The sequence below is a fragment of the Vipera berus genome, assembly GCF_964194415.1.
Source record: "Vipera berus genome assembly, chromosome: 2".
Taxonomy (NCBI): domain Eukaryota; kingdom Metazoa; phylum Chordata; class Lepidosauria; order Squamata; family Viperidae; genus Vipera; species Vipera berus.
The window spans coordinates 65,337,733-65,352,833 of NC_138203.1; the positions used below are offsets into that span (position 1 = coordinate 65,337,733).

At 41.8% G+C, this 15,101-nt stretch overlaps 1 protein-coding gene across 1 annotated transcript in view; it reads left to right on the forward strand.

Annotated features, from left to right (window-relative positions):
• Positions 1 to 1,523: 1,523 nt before the first annotated feature.
• FRMD3 (FERM domain containing 3) overlaps positions 1,524 to 15,101 on the forward strand; it is a 94,716-nt gene continuing 81,138 nt past the window's right edge. The window contains exon 1 of the mRNA XM_081317831.1: positions 1,524 to 1,730. Within this exon, the coding sequence (XP_081173957.1) occupies positions 1,581 to 1,730 (150 nt within the window). The 5' untranslated portion in view covers positions 1,524 to 1,580. The remainder of the gene's footprint in view (positions 1,731 to 15,101) is intronic.

Below are 15,101 nucleotides of genomic sequence, written 5' to 3' on the forward strand. Positions count from 1 at the left end.
CCACCTTGCCTACCCTACAAGGTTCCATCCAAAAAAGGTGCCGGAACTCCGTTCTGAGCATTCTATGAGAAAAAAAGCTCTGCCAATGTTAATTCATGAATGGTTGGATCAGTAGATTGACAGCTCTTCAATTCACCAGTGCAGAATTCTCCAACTGATAATCAGAATAACAACTTCCCCATTCCCCCCCCTTTAGAAACTCCGGGTCCTGTCCCTCTTATAATGCACTCTGCTCCATTTGGCATTATTGTCCCACCTACTTTCGTTCTTAGGGGGGAAAATGACAAAAGGAAAGATGGAAAATAATAATTAGAGTCATGATCTTCATCATCTCATAAAATTATGAAGAAAGAATGTGAGGGAAAAGGAGGAAGAAGAGGCAACCATGAAAGGAAAGATCCTTCTATGGATAGATGGCACCTTGCACTATCAACCAAAGTCCCTCCTGCAGGTGGGCAGCTATGCCATATTTCCTTTTCAATCCACGTTTGTATTAAGAAAAAAAAGGATAGGCGGTATAAGAAAGCAGGCAAAGATTAAAACTTAGTAAAATTAAATTAATGAGTTACTGCAACTGCACAATAATACTCTTCTTTGGAAGCACCCAAGTGACAAGCAAATGGAGCGAAAGAAGAAGCGGAAAGAAGAAAGAAAGGGAAAATAAGGGATATTTCTGTGGTAGAAAAGGTGAAGAAAAGCACTCGGAGGCCAGGGAGAGACGCTAGAAGAAAGGTGATCAGAGATTTTTATTTTTTTTTATTTTAGGTAAGCTACTACGATAACGGCGTACTTGTATTCCATCTCACACCGCCGGATTTTTCTTTATTTTTTTTAACCACGCAAAGATAAAAAGGCAAGAAGCGTGGGTATATATACTGGTTACAAATGGAAGGCAAGGGCTGTCTGGACCCTCCAACCTTTCGTGAATGAAGCTTCGTTGGAAAGCACCCCGAACAACTGGGGAGGGAATCGAAAGAAGGCAGCTAAGGGGCACACGGAAAAAGGGAAAAGAGGGGAAAGCGGGCAGGCAGGCAAAGCAGGGGAAAGCGCGGGAGGTTGACGAGAAGGCGGGAGGGAATGCGACTGCGGGAGGGGCAGCGGCGAGCCGAGGATGCTGCTGAGGCGGGAGAGGAGAGCAGCGCAGAGCCTGACGCAGCCGCGCAGTCGGCAGGAGCCTCGACAGCCCGTCGCCTCTCGCGCCCCCAAGCGTCTCCCCCAACACCCCCCCCCACACACAATCCAGAGCTTGCGCGTGCCGCGGCCACGCGTCTTCCCCAGCGGCAGCTTTACGCGGCGGCGGCGGCCCTCTGTGGAGCGAGAGGTGGACTTGCCGCCTTCGGCGAGGCAAGCGAAGCGAAGCGGAGCGGAGCCTCCTCCCCCCCTCCCTTTCCAGCATGTTCGCCCAGCAACAGCAGCAGCAGCAGCAACTGGAGCCGGCGCCGCCTCCTCGGGGCTGAGTTGTCCGCCGGCCCACGAGGCAGGCGCTGGGTCGCTCCCTTTTTCGGGGTTTCCCTCCCGGCGAGGAGGGGCCGAAGGAGCGGCAGGGCTGGTCTCCGGCCCCCAGTTCGGGATTGCGGTGCATGTTCGCTCCCTGCGAGTGCGTGAGGCGAGGGGGCAGAAGGACCATGAAAATGATCCGGTTCCGGAGCTCGAGCATCAGGTCGCTGAGCCAGGATATGAAATGCACGATCCGTCTGTTGGACGACTCGGAGATCTCCTGCCACATCCAGGTGACTCGACCCTTCGGGAAGCGGGGGGGGGGGGCAGCTCCGAAGGGGGGGGGCTCACCCTCACGCATCCCTCCCCCTCCCGCCTTCCTTCCTTCCTTCGCGAAAGGAAAGCTGGCTGGCGTTGCCCGCCGCCCGCTCCGCTTCAGTAGCATCCGTGCTGTGTCACCTGCCCAGCCGCCCAGCTCTCTCGCGCTGCCCCGTCCCCGGAGCGTCCGCGCCCGGCTCTAGTGCGAAGTTGTTTACAAGCGAAGCGCCAAGCGAGGCAGGGCTGGTTCCCCGCAAGGTGGTGGCGGGACGGTGGAAGGCGAGAGAGCTCGTGTGGAACCGATGGGAGTGTGTTAAGGTAGTCCTCAACTTAACGACCGCAGTTGAGCCCAACGTTTTATGTTGTTAAGTGAGAAATTTGCTGCTGAGTGAGTTTTGCCCCATTGTACGACTTCCCTTGCCACGTTTGTTAAGTGAATCCCTGCAGTTGAATTAGTCACGTGGGTTGTTAAGGTGAATCTGACTTTTCCCCATTGACTTTGCGTGTCAGAAGGTCTCAAAAGGAGATCGTCATAAGTGTGAGTCAGTTATTATTATTATTATTAATTTTATTTGTATACCGCCCTTCTCCCAAAGGACTCAGGGCAGTGAGCAAGCATCCGAGTGTAAATCATCTGACCATGGGGGAAATGCTACAATGGTCGAAAGTGTGAAGAAGGGTGCCGTTGTAACTTTGAATGGTCGCTAAATGAACTGCTGTAAGTCGAGGATTACCTGTATTGAAGACCCCAGAGTGTTTTACCACACAGCTGCACAGCTGTGAGCATAGTTATGTGTGAAATCCAGTTGGCACTTTCCTCAGGGGAGGTCAGGCTCCCTAAGGGCGGGTTTGTTTGGGTTTCAATGAGAAAGTATCCTGACTTGCCTTCCTAACATATTTATGTGCACAAACTAATCAGAGGAAAATAGGGGAGTTACAAGTGGAGGAAGCTGGTGTTGCTTTGCCTTAGAATCCCAGTATTTTCCCAGAGTTTAAACAATGAAGTTGATGCTTTCCTTCTCCAGATGGACGATTTTTGTGATTTGGAGTGCTTTCTGGAATTTGGCTGAACACTGCCAGTGTACAAAAGACATTTTACTGCACTGTTTATTTAATGTAAAAAAGACAACTGTCACATACAGTAAGGGAGTAATCTCCTGGTCCCTGTTAACTGATGCTGGTTACTGTAGCTCAGGGCCTGAGAGTTCAAGACCTCTCAGTTTATATATGAATATATTTCCACTGTAAACTGAAAAACATAAGCACTCAGTTGTTTCCAAAGAAGGGAGTGGCAGTAAACAACATATGGAAAGAATCAGGAGTTGCACTAATAAAATTATATGATTAACAGTTATATTTTGGATTATGTTTAGACAAACTGCTGTGGTTTTTTTATTCATTCTTCAGAACAATCTTTGAAGTGATTAGGGAGATGAAATCCAGAGGTGCTTGAAGTGTCTTTCTGGAGGGGCAGAGAGATCGCCAATATTTTTGTGTGTGTGTGTGTGTGTGTGTGTGTGTGTGTGTGTGTGTAAGGGGATGGGAGCTGCTGCATTTGAAGGTATTTAATTTCAACCAATCTCATTTTGATGGAAGGAAGAGTGAGATGGCTCATCACTACACAAGAGGTTTCCAGTAAATAGGGCTTTTTTATCTCTGTATGATTTCATCTGGTATCTTTAGCACAGTCAGCATTCTTGTCCTGTATAAAATTAGTGTATTTTAATTTTGCACTGCTACATCCCGAAGGTTGACACTTAATTGAGTGCTGACCATATTTGTGTGGTATTTCTGTTATCTTTTAGACCAATATATTATCCAACATTTGAACTGTAAGTTAAAAACATCTAAGCTGCTAAATAATATTGAGGGGAGAAAGGGGGGAGAAAGAGATATATTTCTTTATTTATTATAGATGCTTTATCCTACTTCCATCATCAACACTTTAAATGACCTATATCATATATTTTAAGCAAAAGAAATAATCATGACTATCTGAGTTAAAATCTGCAATCAAGGACAAGTTTCATAACAAAGTTAAGTACTGTATATTGCAATGTTTTGTGCATATTTTTTCAAAGCTTAAATATGTTTATTTTTGAAAAAATAGCACATTATTCACAGGGATAAATGAATGTCCATTTTTAATAGTTTTTTTCTTTCATTAACTGCACCAGAACAATATGAAAATAATAATCACATTTTAAAAGCCCTTATATTATTAATGAATAAAACCTCTAACTGATTTCTCTTCCAATTAAAAAGATTAGAATTTTTAACTTTATAAAGTTTCTATTTAAAAGTTATTTAATTATTTTAAAATTCTTTTTCAAATCATGTAGATATGGGCACTAAAAATTAGAATATGTTAAGTTGTTTCTGTCTTTAATTGTCAGGACTTTTGCTCCAAAAATATTGTGTACTCTTAACGTGGTTGCAACATAAGGAAATACAGTTTAGACAGTATCTATGGAGTATTTTTATCAAATCCCAGGAATGGTTTCTCTTTATTTTGTGTTAGTTAGACCTTATTGTGGATATGGTGTACAGTTTTCAAGAAGGATTGAGATAAAGTAAAAAAAATCAGAAAAAATCATGATCAAGGTTATAGAAATAATTGAAGAATGTAGCATTAAAAGAGAAAACTAAGAATAGATATGACAGCAATCTTCAGATATTTTTTTAAAAAATCACACATAAGAAGATCAAGACCTGTTTTTGTCACCTCAGCATACAGAAAGATCCACTTAAGTTATGGGAAGGTTGGTTCTAGTTCATTATTAAGAAATCGGTAATGCAAGACCGATTTGATACTGACATATAGAGATAGTGGAGTGCAGAGATTTGGCAGTCATCTTTTCGGAAAAGCATTATGAGCTTTACTGTCTCATTTAGTGATTTTTGCAGTTATGACCAGTAATGAAAAAGTAACTTTAACCAATCTTCACAGTTACAGTCTTAGCAACCACTTTGCTGTCCCAATTATGGCTGTTAAATGAGGACTACCTGTAATTTGAATATATGTTTTGAACAGATGCTGGGTTTAATTGTTAGCTGCCACCTTCAAATCTGTGATTCTGCGATCAGTGACTTTTATTGTGAAGATTTTTGTAGCACGTTTCATCCAATCAGGGATAAATAAATTTTTTTGGCTAGCTGAAAAAGTTATGGATTTCTCTCAGAAATTAAGCTATGTTGTATGCAAATAAAAATATGCTGTCCGCAGTGATTTCATGTTCAAATGAAACATCTGAAATCATTAAAAAATTGTTAATGTATTACCCATTCTTAAGAGTAGAATAGGTAATATAGGATGATATTTAAGATTGCTTAGGCCCAGCAGATGGTAGAGTCTATGCTGATAAAACCTAGCACCTTTATAAAAGGATATTTTAATAGAAGCAGCTGTTCTCATGGTCTCAGATGTTATTAAATATATTAAGTGGTGTATTGTAATTAACTAACTTTGGTTATATAGAAAATCAAGTTATATATAATTGTTTTTAAGACAGAATTTAAAGAATAGGCAATTCTGAATAGTACCGGTAGCTGGAATTTCCTACAACACATTATATCAGTTTGGCAATCTTCTCAGTTCCAGGAGCCAACTGCTATATCAGAGGCTGCACATTTTCTACAATTATGCTGATAAACACAGTAAAAAGCTTACTTTATCCCATTCATCCCATTTGAGATGAATCCAGTTCAGTCAATCAGTTCAGCATCCAATTAGGATCCGCTTGTGCACTTCATTTTGGTGCTCAGTTGAAGGAGCCGTATGTGCTGTGTTCCCATAGGATGCAAGGTAGATGCACTGAGCAGTTACATTGATAGTGTTGCAAAGCCTGTGCTCCATCTAACGTACAAGATAAGTTCATCTATCAGTCTCATTGTTTCAGTTAATGTTTTTAATTTCTTTAGACAGAACATAAAATTGAAGAACACTATTTTTTAAGTGGTTTCCATGCTTTCCTATAACATATTACAGGTAGTCCTCAAATTACAACCACAATTGAGCCAAAAATGTCTCTTGTTAGGCAAGATAGTTGTTAAATGAATTTTGCCCCATTTTACAACCTGCCTTGGCATAGTTGTTAAGTGAATCCAACTTTCCCCATTGACTTGTCAGAAGGTTGCAGAAGAAGATCACTAGATCCTGGGACACTGCAACTGTCATAAATACATGCCAGTTGCCAAGCTTCCAAATTCTGATCATATAACTACAGGGATGCTGCAACAGTTATAAATGTGAAAAATGATCAAAAGTCACTTTTTTCAGTGCCATTGTAACTTTGAATGGTCACTAAATGACTGGTTGTAAATCGAAGGCTATCTGTACATCAGAGTGTGAGAAGTTTTATATCCAAATATATTTCATTTTTTATACTGTTTACATCTTCCCCCTAAAACAGTGATGGCGAACCTTTTAGAGACCAAGTGCCCAAACTGCAACCCAAAACCCACTTATGTATCGTTGGGTGCCGGGTGGGTGTGGTCCATTGGGTGGGTGTGGCCCATTGGCTGGGCGTGGCTGCAATGGTAACGGCAGACTGGGTGGGACTAAAAAGTCCGATCAATCAATTCCAACTTGGAGAGACCTTTTTTTCCCCCGCAAGAAATTGAAATTGATTGATTGAACCTTTTTTTTTTGCACACAGCGGCGGAGGCCTAAAGCGAAAAGGTTTTATAAAACCCAGCTGAAGGCCTAGGACTGGGGCGATGGTGCATGTGCCCACAGAGAGGGCTCTGCGTGCCACCTGTGGCATGCGTGCCATAGGTTTGCCACCACGGCCCTAAAACATTAACAGAATCCACATTGGTCTGAGAATCAGAGTCTCCACTAGGTTACTGACAGTCAAGCTGAAACTAAGATAATCAACTAAAATTAGCAAACTTCCTCAAATAAGTTAACCAGACCTAATCCACGTTAATTAAAGGATAATGTCTGCAAACACAGAGTTAATTAAATTAGATCTCCCAGATGAACTGCATATTCTCAAGAATAAATATACCTACACACACACACACACACACACACACACACACACACACACACTCCTCAGTGTCATTCTAGAGTCAGCACATGCCAGACAAGCTCCCCCTATAAAAATCTGCTGTACCCCATTTCTCTGCAGCTTGCCTCTGTTTTGCTTTAAGGAAGAAATATTCTTTCCTCACAGCTGTCGGGATCTCACTTTTATTTATTCTTGTGCAACCGCAGCTCAGCCTCAAACCTCAAATTATTCTTCTGGCAAGATCTTAGCAATCATATACTGTTCTGTATGATACAATAATCTATGCAGATATTCACCATTTTCACATTGAATGTGGTTAAAATAACATAATTTTTCTTAAACATATTCTGAGGTTCATGTGGATACACATGTCTGTATGTGTACCGCAGACTTGTGTTATTTACACTTCAGGATAACCTCAGGATATTTTTACATGTAATAACTCAGGTCTAGATGAATGCAACTGAATGTTACTTAATCTGCTGCTGTTGATGAAATGAAACATTTTTGCTTCTAAAACTATATTGTCCTTTTAAATATATAGTCCTCAACATACGACCACAATTGAGCCCAAAATTTCTGTTAAGTGTGACAGTTGTTAAGTGAATTTTGCCCCATTTTTTGACGTTTCTTACAGTTGTTAAGGGAACTACTGCAGTTTTTAAGTTAGTAACACAGTTATTAAGTGAATCTGGCTTCCTCATTGACTTTGTCAGAAGGCTGCAGAAGGGTGATCATCTGACACTGCAGTCGTCATAAATATGAACCAGTTGACAAACATCTGGTGATCATGGGGATGCTACAATCATTATAAATGTGAAAAACATGCAAAGTTTTTTTTAAATGCTGTTGTAAGTTGGATGGATGTTTTAATTTGTTTTACTGGTTTACTGTGGTTGATTTAATCTGATAAGATATACCAGAGCTATTAACTGTCAGAATTCGAGTGGATTACAATAATATGAAAGTTTAATAAATATGTGTAATTTTTTAAAACTATGTTTATCATAATTATTCCACAACTGATCAGTAGTGATTTTATGGCTTAAATGAACATGTGATCATAAATATCCTTTATAATGTTATTAATGAAATATGCCTGGAAAATCATAGACCCTAAATATGAGATTCAAAACAAGGGGGTTCATCAGATGAGCAAGTATGATAAAGCATATTAAATTGTGGGCAGATTCATGCTGATTGACATGAGCACAGATTTGGGGATTCAATTTACAAAAGCTGCAAATGAATGGATTTGTAAGAGTACAAATTTATTTGATTCTACTTGGTAAAATGTTAACTGCCAGCTGTTGAATATAAACAGAATATTTACAGTCCCATAAAATATGATTAAAATATGATACTGCCACCCAGAACCGGTTCCCTCACAAAAGAAAAAACTGGGAGCCGCAAAGAAGAATGCGCATGCGCGCGCATGTGCAAAACAAGAGACTTGACAGAACAGTGGAGCCTAAGGGGAGACATACAGGTGCCCTGCCCCCTCCGCTCTCATTCACTCACCTTTGCTTGGAAAAGTTTCTCTCTCGGTCTCATTCACTCATGTTTTGTTTGCAAAAGCTTCTCTCTCGCTCTCTCATTCCCTCACTCTTGCTCCAAAAAGCCTCTTTCATGCTCTCATTCACTCACACTGCTCAAAAAACGTTTCTCTCTCGCTCTCACCAACTCAAAAGGCCAGCCGCGGCGCCTCCATTGACTTCCATGGGGACGCTTGGCAATTAAAACCACTCCCGCTACTGCTGCTAACTTTTTCACTTGCTGCTTGGTTCCGATTTAACCTGCAGAAACAAATCCCTGAGCCAGCCCCCATGGCAGCAGCGAGCCCCAAGGAGCGGGGCGGCCCAGTGTGCTCACTGAGACGCTGGAGCGAGATTGCCCCCAACAATCTGAACACGAGATCGGCATTTCTCAGCCCGCGCTGATCTCGTGCTCCTTACAATCTCTCTCTCTTTGTTTCAGTTTGCTTTCTGCATTTGGGACAAAGACTCGAGATTCGGTGTTTCTCCGCACCCGCTGATCAGCGCGTGCGGAGAAATGCCCATTCCCTCTGCTGAGCCATCCCAGTTACTTCCCTGGAGCACCTCCACATCTTGCAAGGGCGCACAGGGAATCCGCGTTTCTCTGCGCTCGCTGATCAGCGCGTGCGGAGAAATGCCCATTCCCTCTGCTGAGCCATCCCAGTTACTTCCCTGGAGCACCTCCATATCTTGCAAGGGCGCACAGGGAATCCGCGTTTCTCTGCGCTCGCTGATAAGCGCTTGTGGAGAAATGCCCATTCCCTCTGCTGAGCCATCCCAGTTACTTCCCTGGAGCACCTCCATATCTTGCAAGGGCGCACAGGGAATCCGTGTTTCTCCGCGCCCGCTGATCAGCGCATGGGGAAAAATGCCAATTCCCTCTGCTGAGCCATCCCAGTTGTTTGCGTTGCAGAAGGCAAGTATTTGGGATGAAGACTCGAGATTCGGCGTTTCTCAGCCCGTGCTGATCTCGCCCTCCTTACAGTCTCCCTCTCTTTGTTTCAGCTTGCTTTCTGCATTTGGGACAAAGACTGGAGACTCGAGAGAGGGAGATTGTAAGGAGCACGAGATCAGCACTTTCTGCATTTGGGACAAAGACTCGAGATTCGGCGTTTCTCAGTTCGCGCTCATCTCGCGCTCCTTACAGTCTCCCTCTCTCGAGTCTTCATCCCAAATGCAGAAAGCAAGCTGAAACAAAGAGAGGGAGACTGTAAGGAGGGCGAGATCAGCGCGGGTGGAGAAACGCCGAATCTCGTGTCTTCGTTCCAAATGATTGCCTTCCGCAGTGCAAGCAACTGGGATGGCTCAGCAGAGGGAATGGGCATTTCTCCGCACGCAGGAGAGGTTTGTTAGGGAGGCGGTGGTCCGGCGTTGTTTACCTCCTTCCTGTGTGTGTGTGTGTGTGTCAGACCTGTGGGGAACAGCTGGTAGAGGTGGCCGTCCGGCGTTCCCCCCCTCCTGTGTGTGTGTCGGGCCCACAGAGAGATGCAAACACCAGACTACCACCACCTCTACCAGCCGTTCCCCGCAGGTCCGAGACACACACACATTGCTATTTAGCAATTTACCTCCATTAACTGCTAAACATTTATTTGTAAGACAGCTACTTTAGGAGGAAATTCTGTGGAATAATGCATGCTTTATTTTTATTCTTTTAAAAATATGTAGTAGTGGCTTCTTGTCATTCGTGTTGCCAATTTTATAGTGTTCCTGTGGAACTAAAATTGGCTATTAAATTTAGTATGAATTCAAATATTCTCAGATACCTAGAAATAAAATAGTGTACAATAGTGGTTGCTGTATAGAATTGTTCAGTAGGCTGAGTTAGATGAGTCATGTAATGGGGAATTCTACGACATTAGGCTAGGCATTCATCCAATGTTCAAACTGCTTTTTCATCCAAAGGACTTGTTGATGAAACTTCAAGTGAACGTGGCCATTGGAGCTGAAAAGAATCAAGACTATAAGCAAAAGATTTACATATTTTTAAATGTACACACACACACACACACACACACACACACACACACACACACTGTAGTGATCACCTTTTGCAATCTTCTGACAAGCAAAATCAATGGGGAGGTCAGATTCACTTAATAATTGTGTAACTAATTTAACAACTGTGGCAAGAAAGAGAAGATGAGAAGGATAATAATAATACTACAGCCATACAACATGGATAAATATACTTAGACATAAGACAATACTGTGAGTATTAGGTGTTAGCCGAATGATGGCATGAGGGAAAAAGCTGTACCTGTGTCTATCGTGTTTCCCCGAAAATAAGACCCGGTCTTACTTTCTTTGGGGCTCTGAAATAAGCACTAGGATTTACTTTCGGGTAGGGCTTACTTTTTGCTTGTACCAGTAGGCCGTGAGTGCGTGGGGGTGGGGCAGGGCATGTGCATGGCACGGAGAAGCAACTCAGCGATGAGAGCATGGTGGCGGACCAGGTATGGTACCGGGGCAGGCTAGGCGTGTGCCCTTCCTGTGCCAGGCCAGCCCCTGCAGCCCCGAGGTGGCCATACTGGGCGGTGGCAGGAAGGGCACCGAGGTGGGGGTGGCCAGGCTGACCAAAACAGCAGGTGGAGCGCCAGAGGCTTTGGGAGGGAGGGTGGTGAAACAGTCGGGCATCCTGCCATTAGCACCCATGCCAGCTGCCCCTTCCCCATGGAGCTGGAGAGCTTTCCACACCACCACCCAGATGCTCTTGCTTCCCCCAGGAATTGCATTTCTTTCCTTACCTGACTTCCAGCCCCGTGCCATTGCTCCTTCGCAATCTGCTGCTGCCGCATGGAGATAAACAAAAGAAGTTTGTGGGGGGAAAAAAAGGTCAGTTAATTTCAACTTCTTGTAAAAAAAAAGGAAAAGATCTCGCGAAGTTGCTTCTGGCGGCACTGGCAGCAGGTAAGGCGGGGGGAGGTACATGATCTGGCCTGCCAAAAAAAACTACGGTGGGATGGAGTGGGCGGGGTTAAGTAAGACTTACTTTTTGAGGTAGGGCTTATATTAGCCCGAACCCCTCAAAATAAGCTAGGTCTTATTTTATGGCTAGGTCGTATTTTCGGGGAAACACGGTAGTTGTTTTGACCATTCCCATTTTCACTGTTGTAGCACTTTTTATGCGGTAAATTGCTTGGTGTTTGCTGTTTTATTTTAATTTACCAGTTTTCATTTTATTTTATGAATAAGAAATTCAAAGGAGAAAAGAGTTTTGGAGAAATTCAAATTTTGGATTGTTATGGTTTTGCATCAGTTTAGAAACAAGGTGGTCAAGGATTGTATGTGAATATCATATCTTTTATTGTATTATAATTTTTGCAGTGCACTGCAGCTTCCCTAACAAGCTTTCCCATGTTTCAGTTAAATCCCAAGAGAAGGCATTTGTGTTGCTACTGACTCTAGGAAGGACAAGTGTTGCCCTGAAGAAATGGAAGAAACTTTCTTCCTGTGGAAACTTTTATTCCTGAGGGAAGACTAATTAGAAAAGCATACATAATAAACTCTGATAAGTTATTTTATATTAGTGTTTATCATTGGTTTCCATTGTCATTTTGGTAGATTTATACTTTTCCTACAATAATTTGGAGATAAAGATTTTATTTCATCTAGTGGCATAAAATGTTGCATTTTTTTTACTTGTGTTCTCATGTTTCTAAAGGGAAAATATTTATGGTATTCTCTGTGCCCCTGATTTCAAGGGTAAGGTTCATGGCAGGATATTGTTCACATTTACTCTACTCTCAGTTGTACTTTTTCTATTTTAATTTTCTATCCTGGTATTGAATAATTGATTGATTTTCTAACTCTTTGAAAATTTGCCCTAGAACATTAGAGGTTGGGAAGTATTTCAAAAATACATTTAGGAGAAATGTGCAATGCCAGGCAGATCTTTTTAAAAGATAAGATTATTTTTTAAAAAAACTTTTTCATAAAAGTTTTTCCTTTAAATGAAGCTGTATGAATGTTTGACAAAAGGAGACAAGAGCTTTTTAAAAATAAATTGCATGGAAAAGGTTTGTATTAAAAGCAAGAATAAAACTTAAATGAAGTAAATAATGTCTCTCAGCTACTAGTGGATAAGGAAAAAGGGTGAATGTGTATGTGTGTGTGTGTGCGTAGTAAAAATTCAGAAATTCAGAACTCAGAATGAATCATCTAATTGATTTGGAGTATCAAATTGAATGTGATACTTCTCAGGGAATTCAACAGACGTTTGTGTGGGTAGAGTTCTTCCTTTTTTCTGGATCAAATTACCAATGCAAAGTACATCAATAATTCAACTAAAAGCAGGCCTTTACTGTATTTGCATCAGTCTAAATAGATGTGTGGCTCAGTGGGTTAGGACGCTGAGCTTGTCGATCAGAAGGTCGGCAGTTTGGCGGGTCGAATCCTGAGTGCCACGTAACAGAGTGAGCGCCTGTTACTTGTCCCAGCTTCTGCCAACCTAGCAGTTCGAAAGCATGTAAAATTGCAAGTAGAAAAATAGGGACCGTTCCGTGCGCCTTTGGCGTCTAGTCATGCCGGCCACATGACCACGGAGACGTTCTTGGACAAGCGCTGGCTCTTCGGCTTTGAAACGGAGATGAATTAGAAATGACTAGCACGCATGTGCGGGGGAAACTTTACCTTTACCTTTGCCTAAATAGCAATGCTCTTTCCACCTTTTCCCAGTTTGCCATTAAGGTTGGTTGTTGTTGTTGTTGTTGTTATTATTATAAAACTTTTATTCATAAAACATGAAACTCAGTCAACTGAACACTCAAATTGACTGGTACTAATGGTTGACACCGGCTGCTGCCAGCATCCTAGGTATCCACCAGGTATCTCCTTAAAATGTAAGATGTTCCGAGTAGCGCAGTTTTTTGTAGCTTTGCTGGAGTTATTGCAGGAAGTTGCAATTTCTTGATGTGTTTTATAAAGTTTTTGGACATAGTTCCCAGTGCCCCGATGACAATGGGTATCACTGTTACGCGTTTCATCCATAATCGCACAGTTTCGATGGCCAGGTTGCGGTATTTCGTAATTTTTTCCAGTTCTTTTTCTTCGACTCTAGCATCTCCTGGTACAGCGATATCAATCAGCTGTATGCTTTGGTTCTCTACAACTGTGATATCTGGCATGTTGTGTTCCAAATGGCGATCTGTCTATATTCGGAAGTCCCACAAGATCTTCACCCTCTCATTCTCAACTTTTTCCACCCTATGTTCCCACGACTTTTCAGACACAGGCAAGTCGTATTTTTTACACAATGCCCAGTGGATTAGTTTAGCAACTTGGTCATGTCTAGCTTTGTAATCAGTTTGCACGATTTTGCTGCACTCGCATATTAAACGTGAAACAGTTTCAGCTTTGTTGTTGCAAAGTCGGCAATTTGGATTGTCAGTAGATTTTTGTATCTTTGCTTTCATGGCATTAGTTTGTAGTGCTTGTTCTTGAGCAGCCAGTATTAAGCCTTCTGTTTCTTGATGGTTCCAATCTTAAGCCATGCCCATGTCAAGTTGTTATCACATTTTCCTTCAATGTTTTTCAAATGTTGTCCATGCAAAGCTTTGGTTTTCCATCTATTTAATCTATCATCTAGCTGTTTTTCCTTATATTCTGCCTTCGTTTCTGTTATTTTGATAATGCTCTCTGTTTTCACAGCCTGCAGCAATTTTTCTGTACTTTGATTCACATAGTCATTTAAACTTCATTTTTCTTCTTCTACAGTTTGGGGGATTTGCAGTAGCCCTCTGCCCCCTATTCTTCTTGGCAGGTACAATCTGTGGATGTTACTTCATGGATTTAGAGCATGGTGAATGTTAAAAAGTTTATGCGTTTTCCGCTCTAGGTGTTCCAATTCAGCCAATGTCCAGTTGATAATTCCAGCTGGGTAGCCTATCACTGGGGCTGCCCATGTATTAATGGCTTTAATTATATTTCCACCATTCAGCTTTGATTTTAGTATTTTGCAGACTCTTCTGATGTATTCCTTTTGTGTTGACTCTTTGACTTTTCCATTCAAGATGTTATCTGCTTCCAATATGCCTAGGTATTTGTAACCGTCATCCTTTTCTAGTGCTTTCATAATACTTTCGTTTCTCAGTTCTATTCCTTCTATTTTTTCCACTTTTCCTCGTAGCATGGATAATATAGCACATTTTCCAAGTCCAAAGTCCATTCTGATGTCGCTGCTAAACAGTTGAACAGTATTGAGTATTGATTCAAGTTCAGTGTGGCTTTTCGCATACAGTTTTAAGTCATCCATGAATAGTAGATGGTTTATCTTGCCATGCTGCTTGAGATGTGGTATCCCAGTTTTGTGTTTCGTAATATTATTGTCAATGGAATTAATGCGATGTTGAACAGTAGTGGTAAAAGTGAGCCCCCTTGGAAGATTCCTCGTCTGATGTTGATTTCACCAATGTTCTCCCCATTTGCTGTTAGAACTGTTTTCCATTTTTGCATATTTGCTTTCAAAAATGTACAGATGTTTTTGCTGATTTCAAAGTTTTCCAGACACGCATTAATCCAACTGTGGGGTAATGAGTCAAATGCTTTCTTGTAATCAATCCATGCCATATTTAAATTTGTTTTTCGTTGTTTTGCATTTTTAAGTACCATTTTGTCAATGAGCAGCTGATCTTTTGTTCCTCTTGATTTTTTATAATTTCCTTTTTGTTCTGCTGGATACAAATTGTTTTCCATCAGATGATTGAATACTGAATTTACCAGTATTCTTGTAAAAAGTTTGAACGTTGTTGGAAGACAAGTAATTGGGCGGTTGTTGCTTGATTCTGTGCTCTTTTCG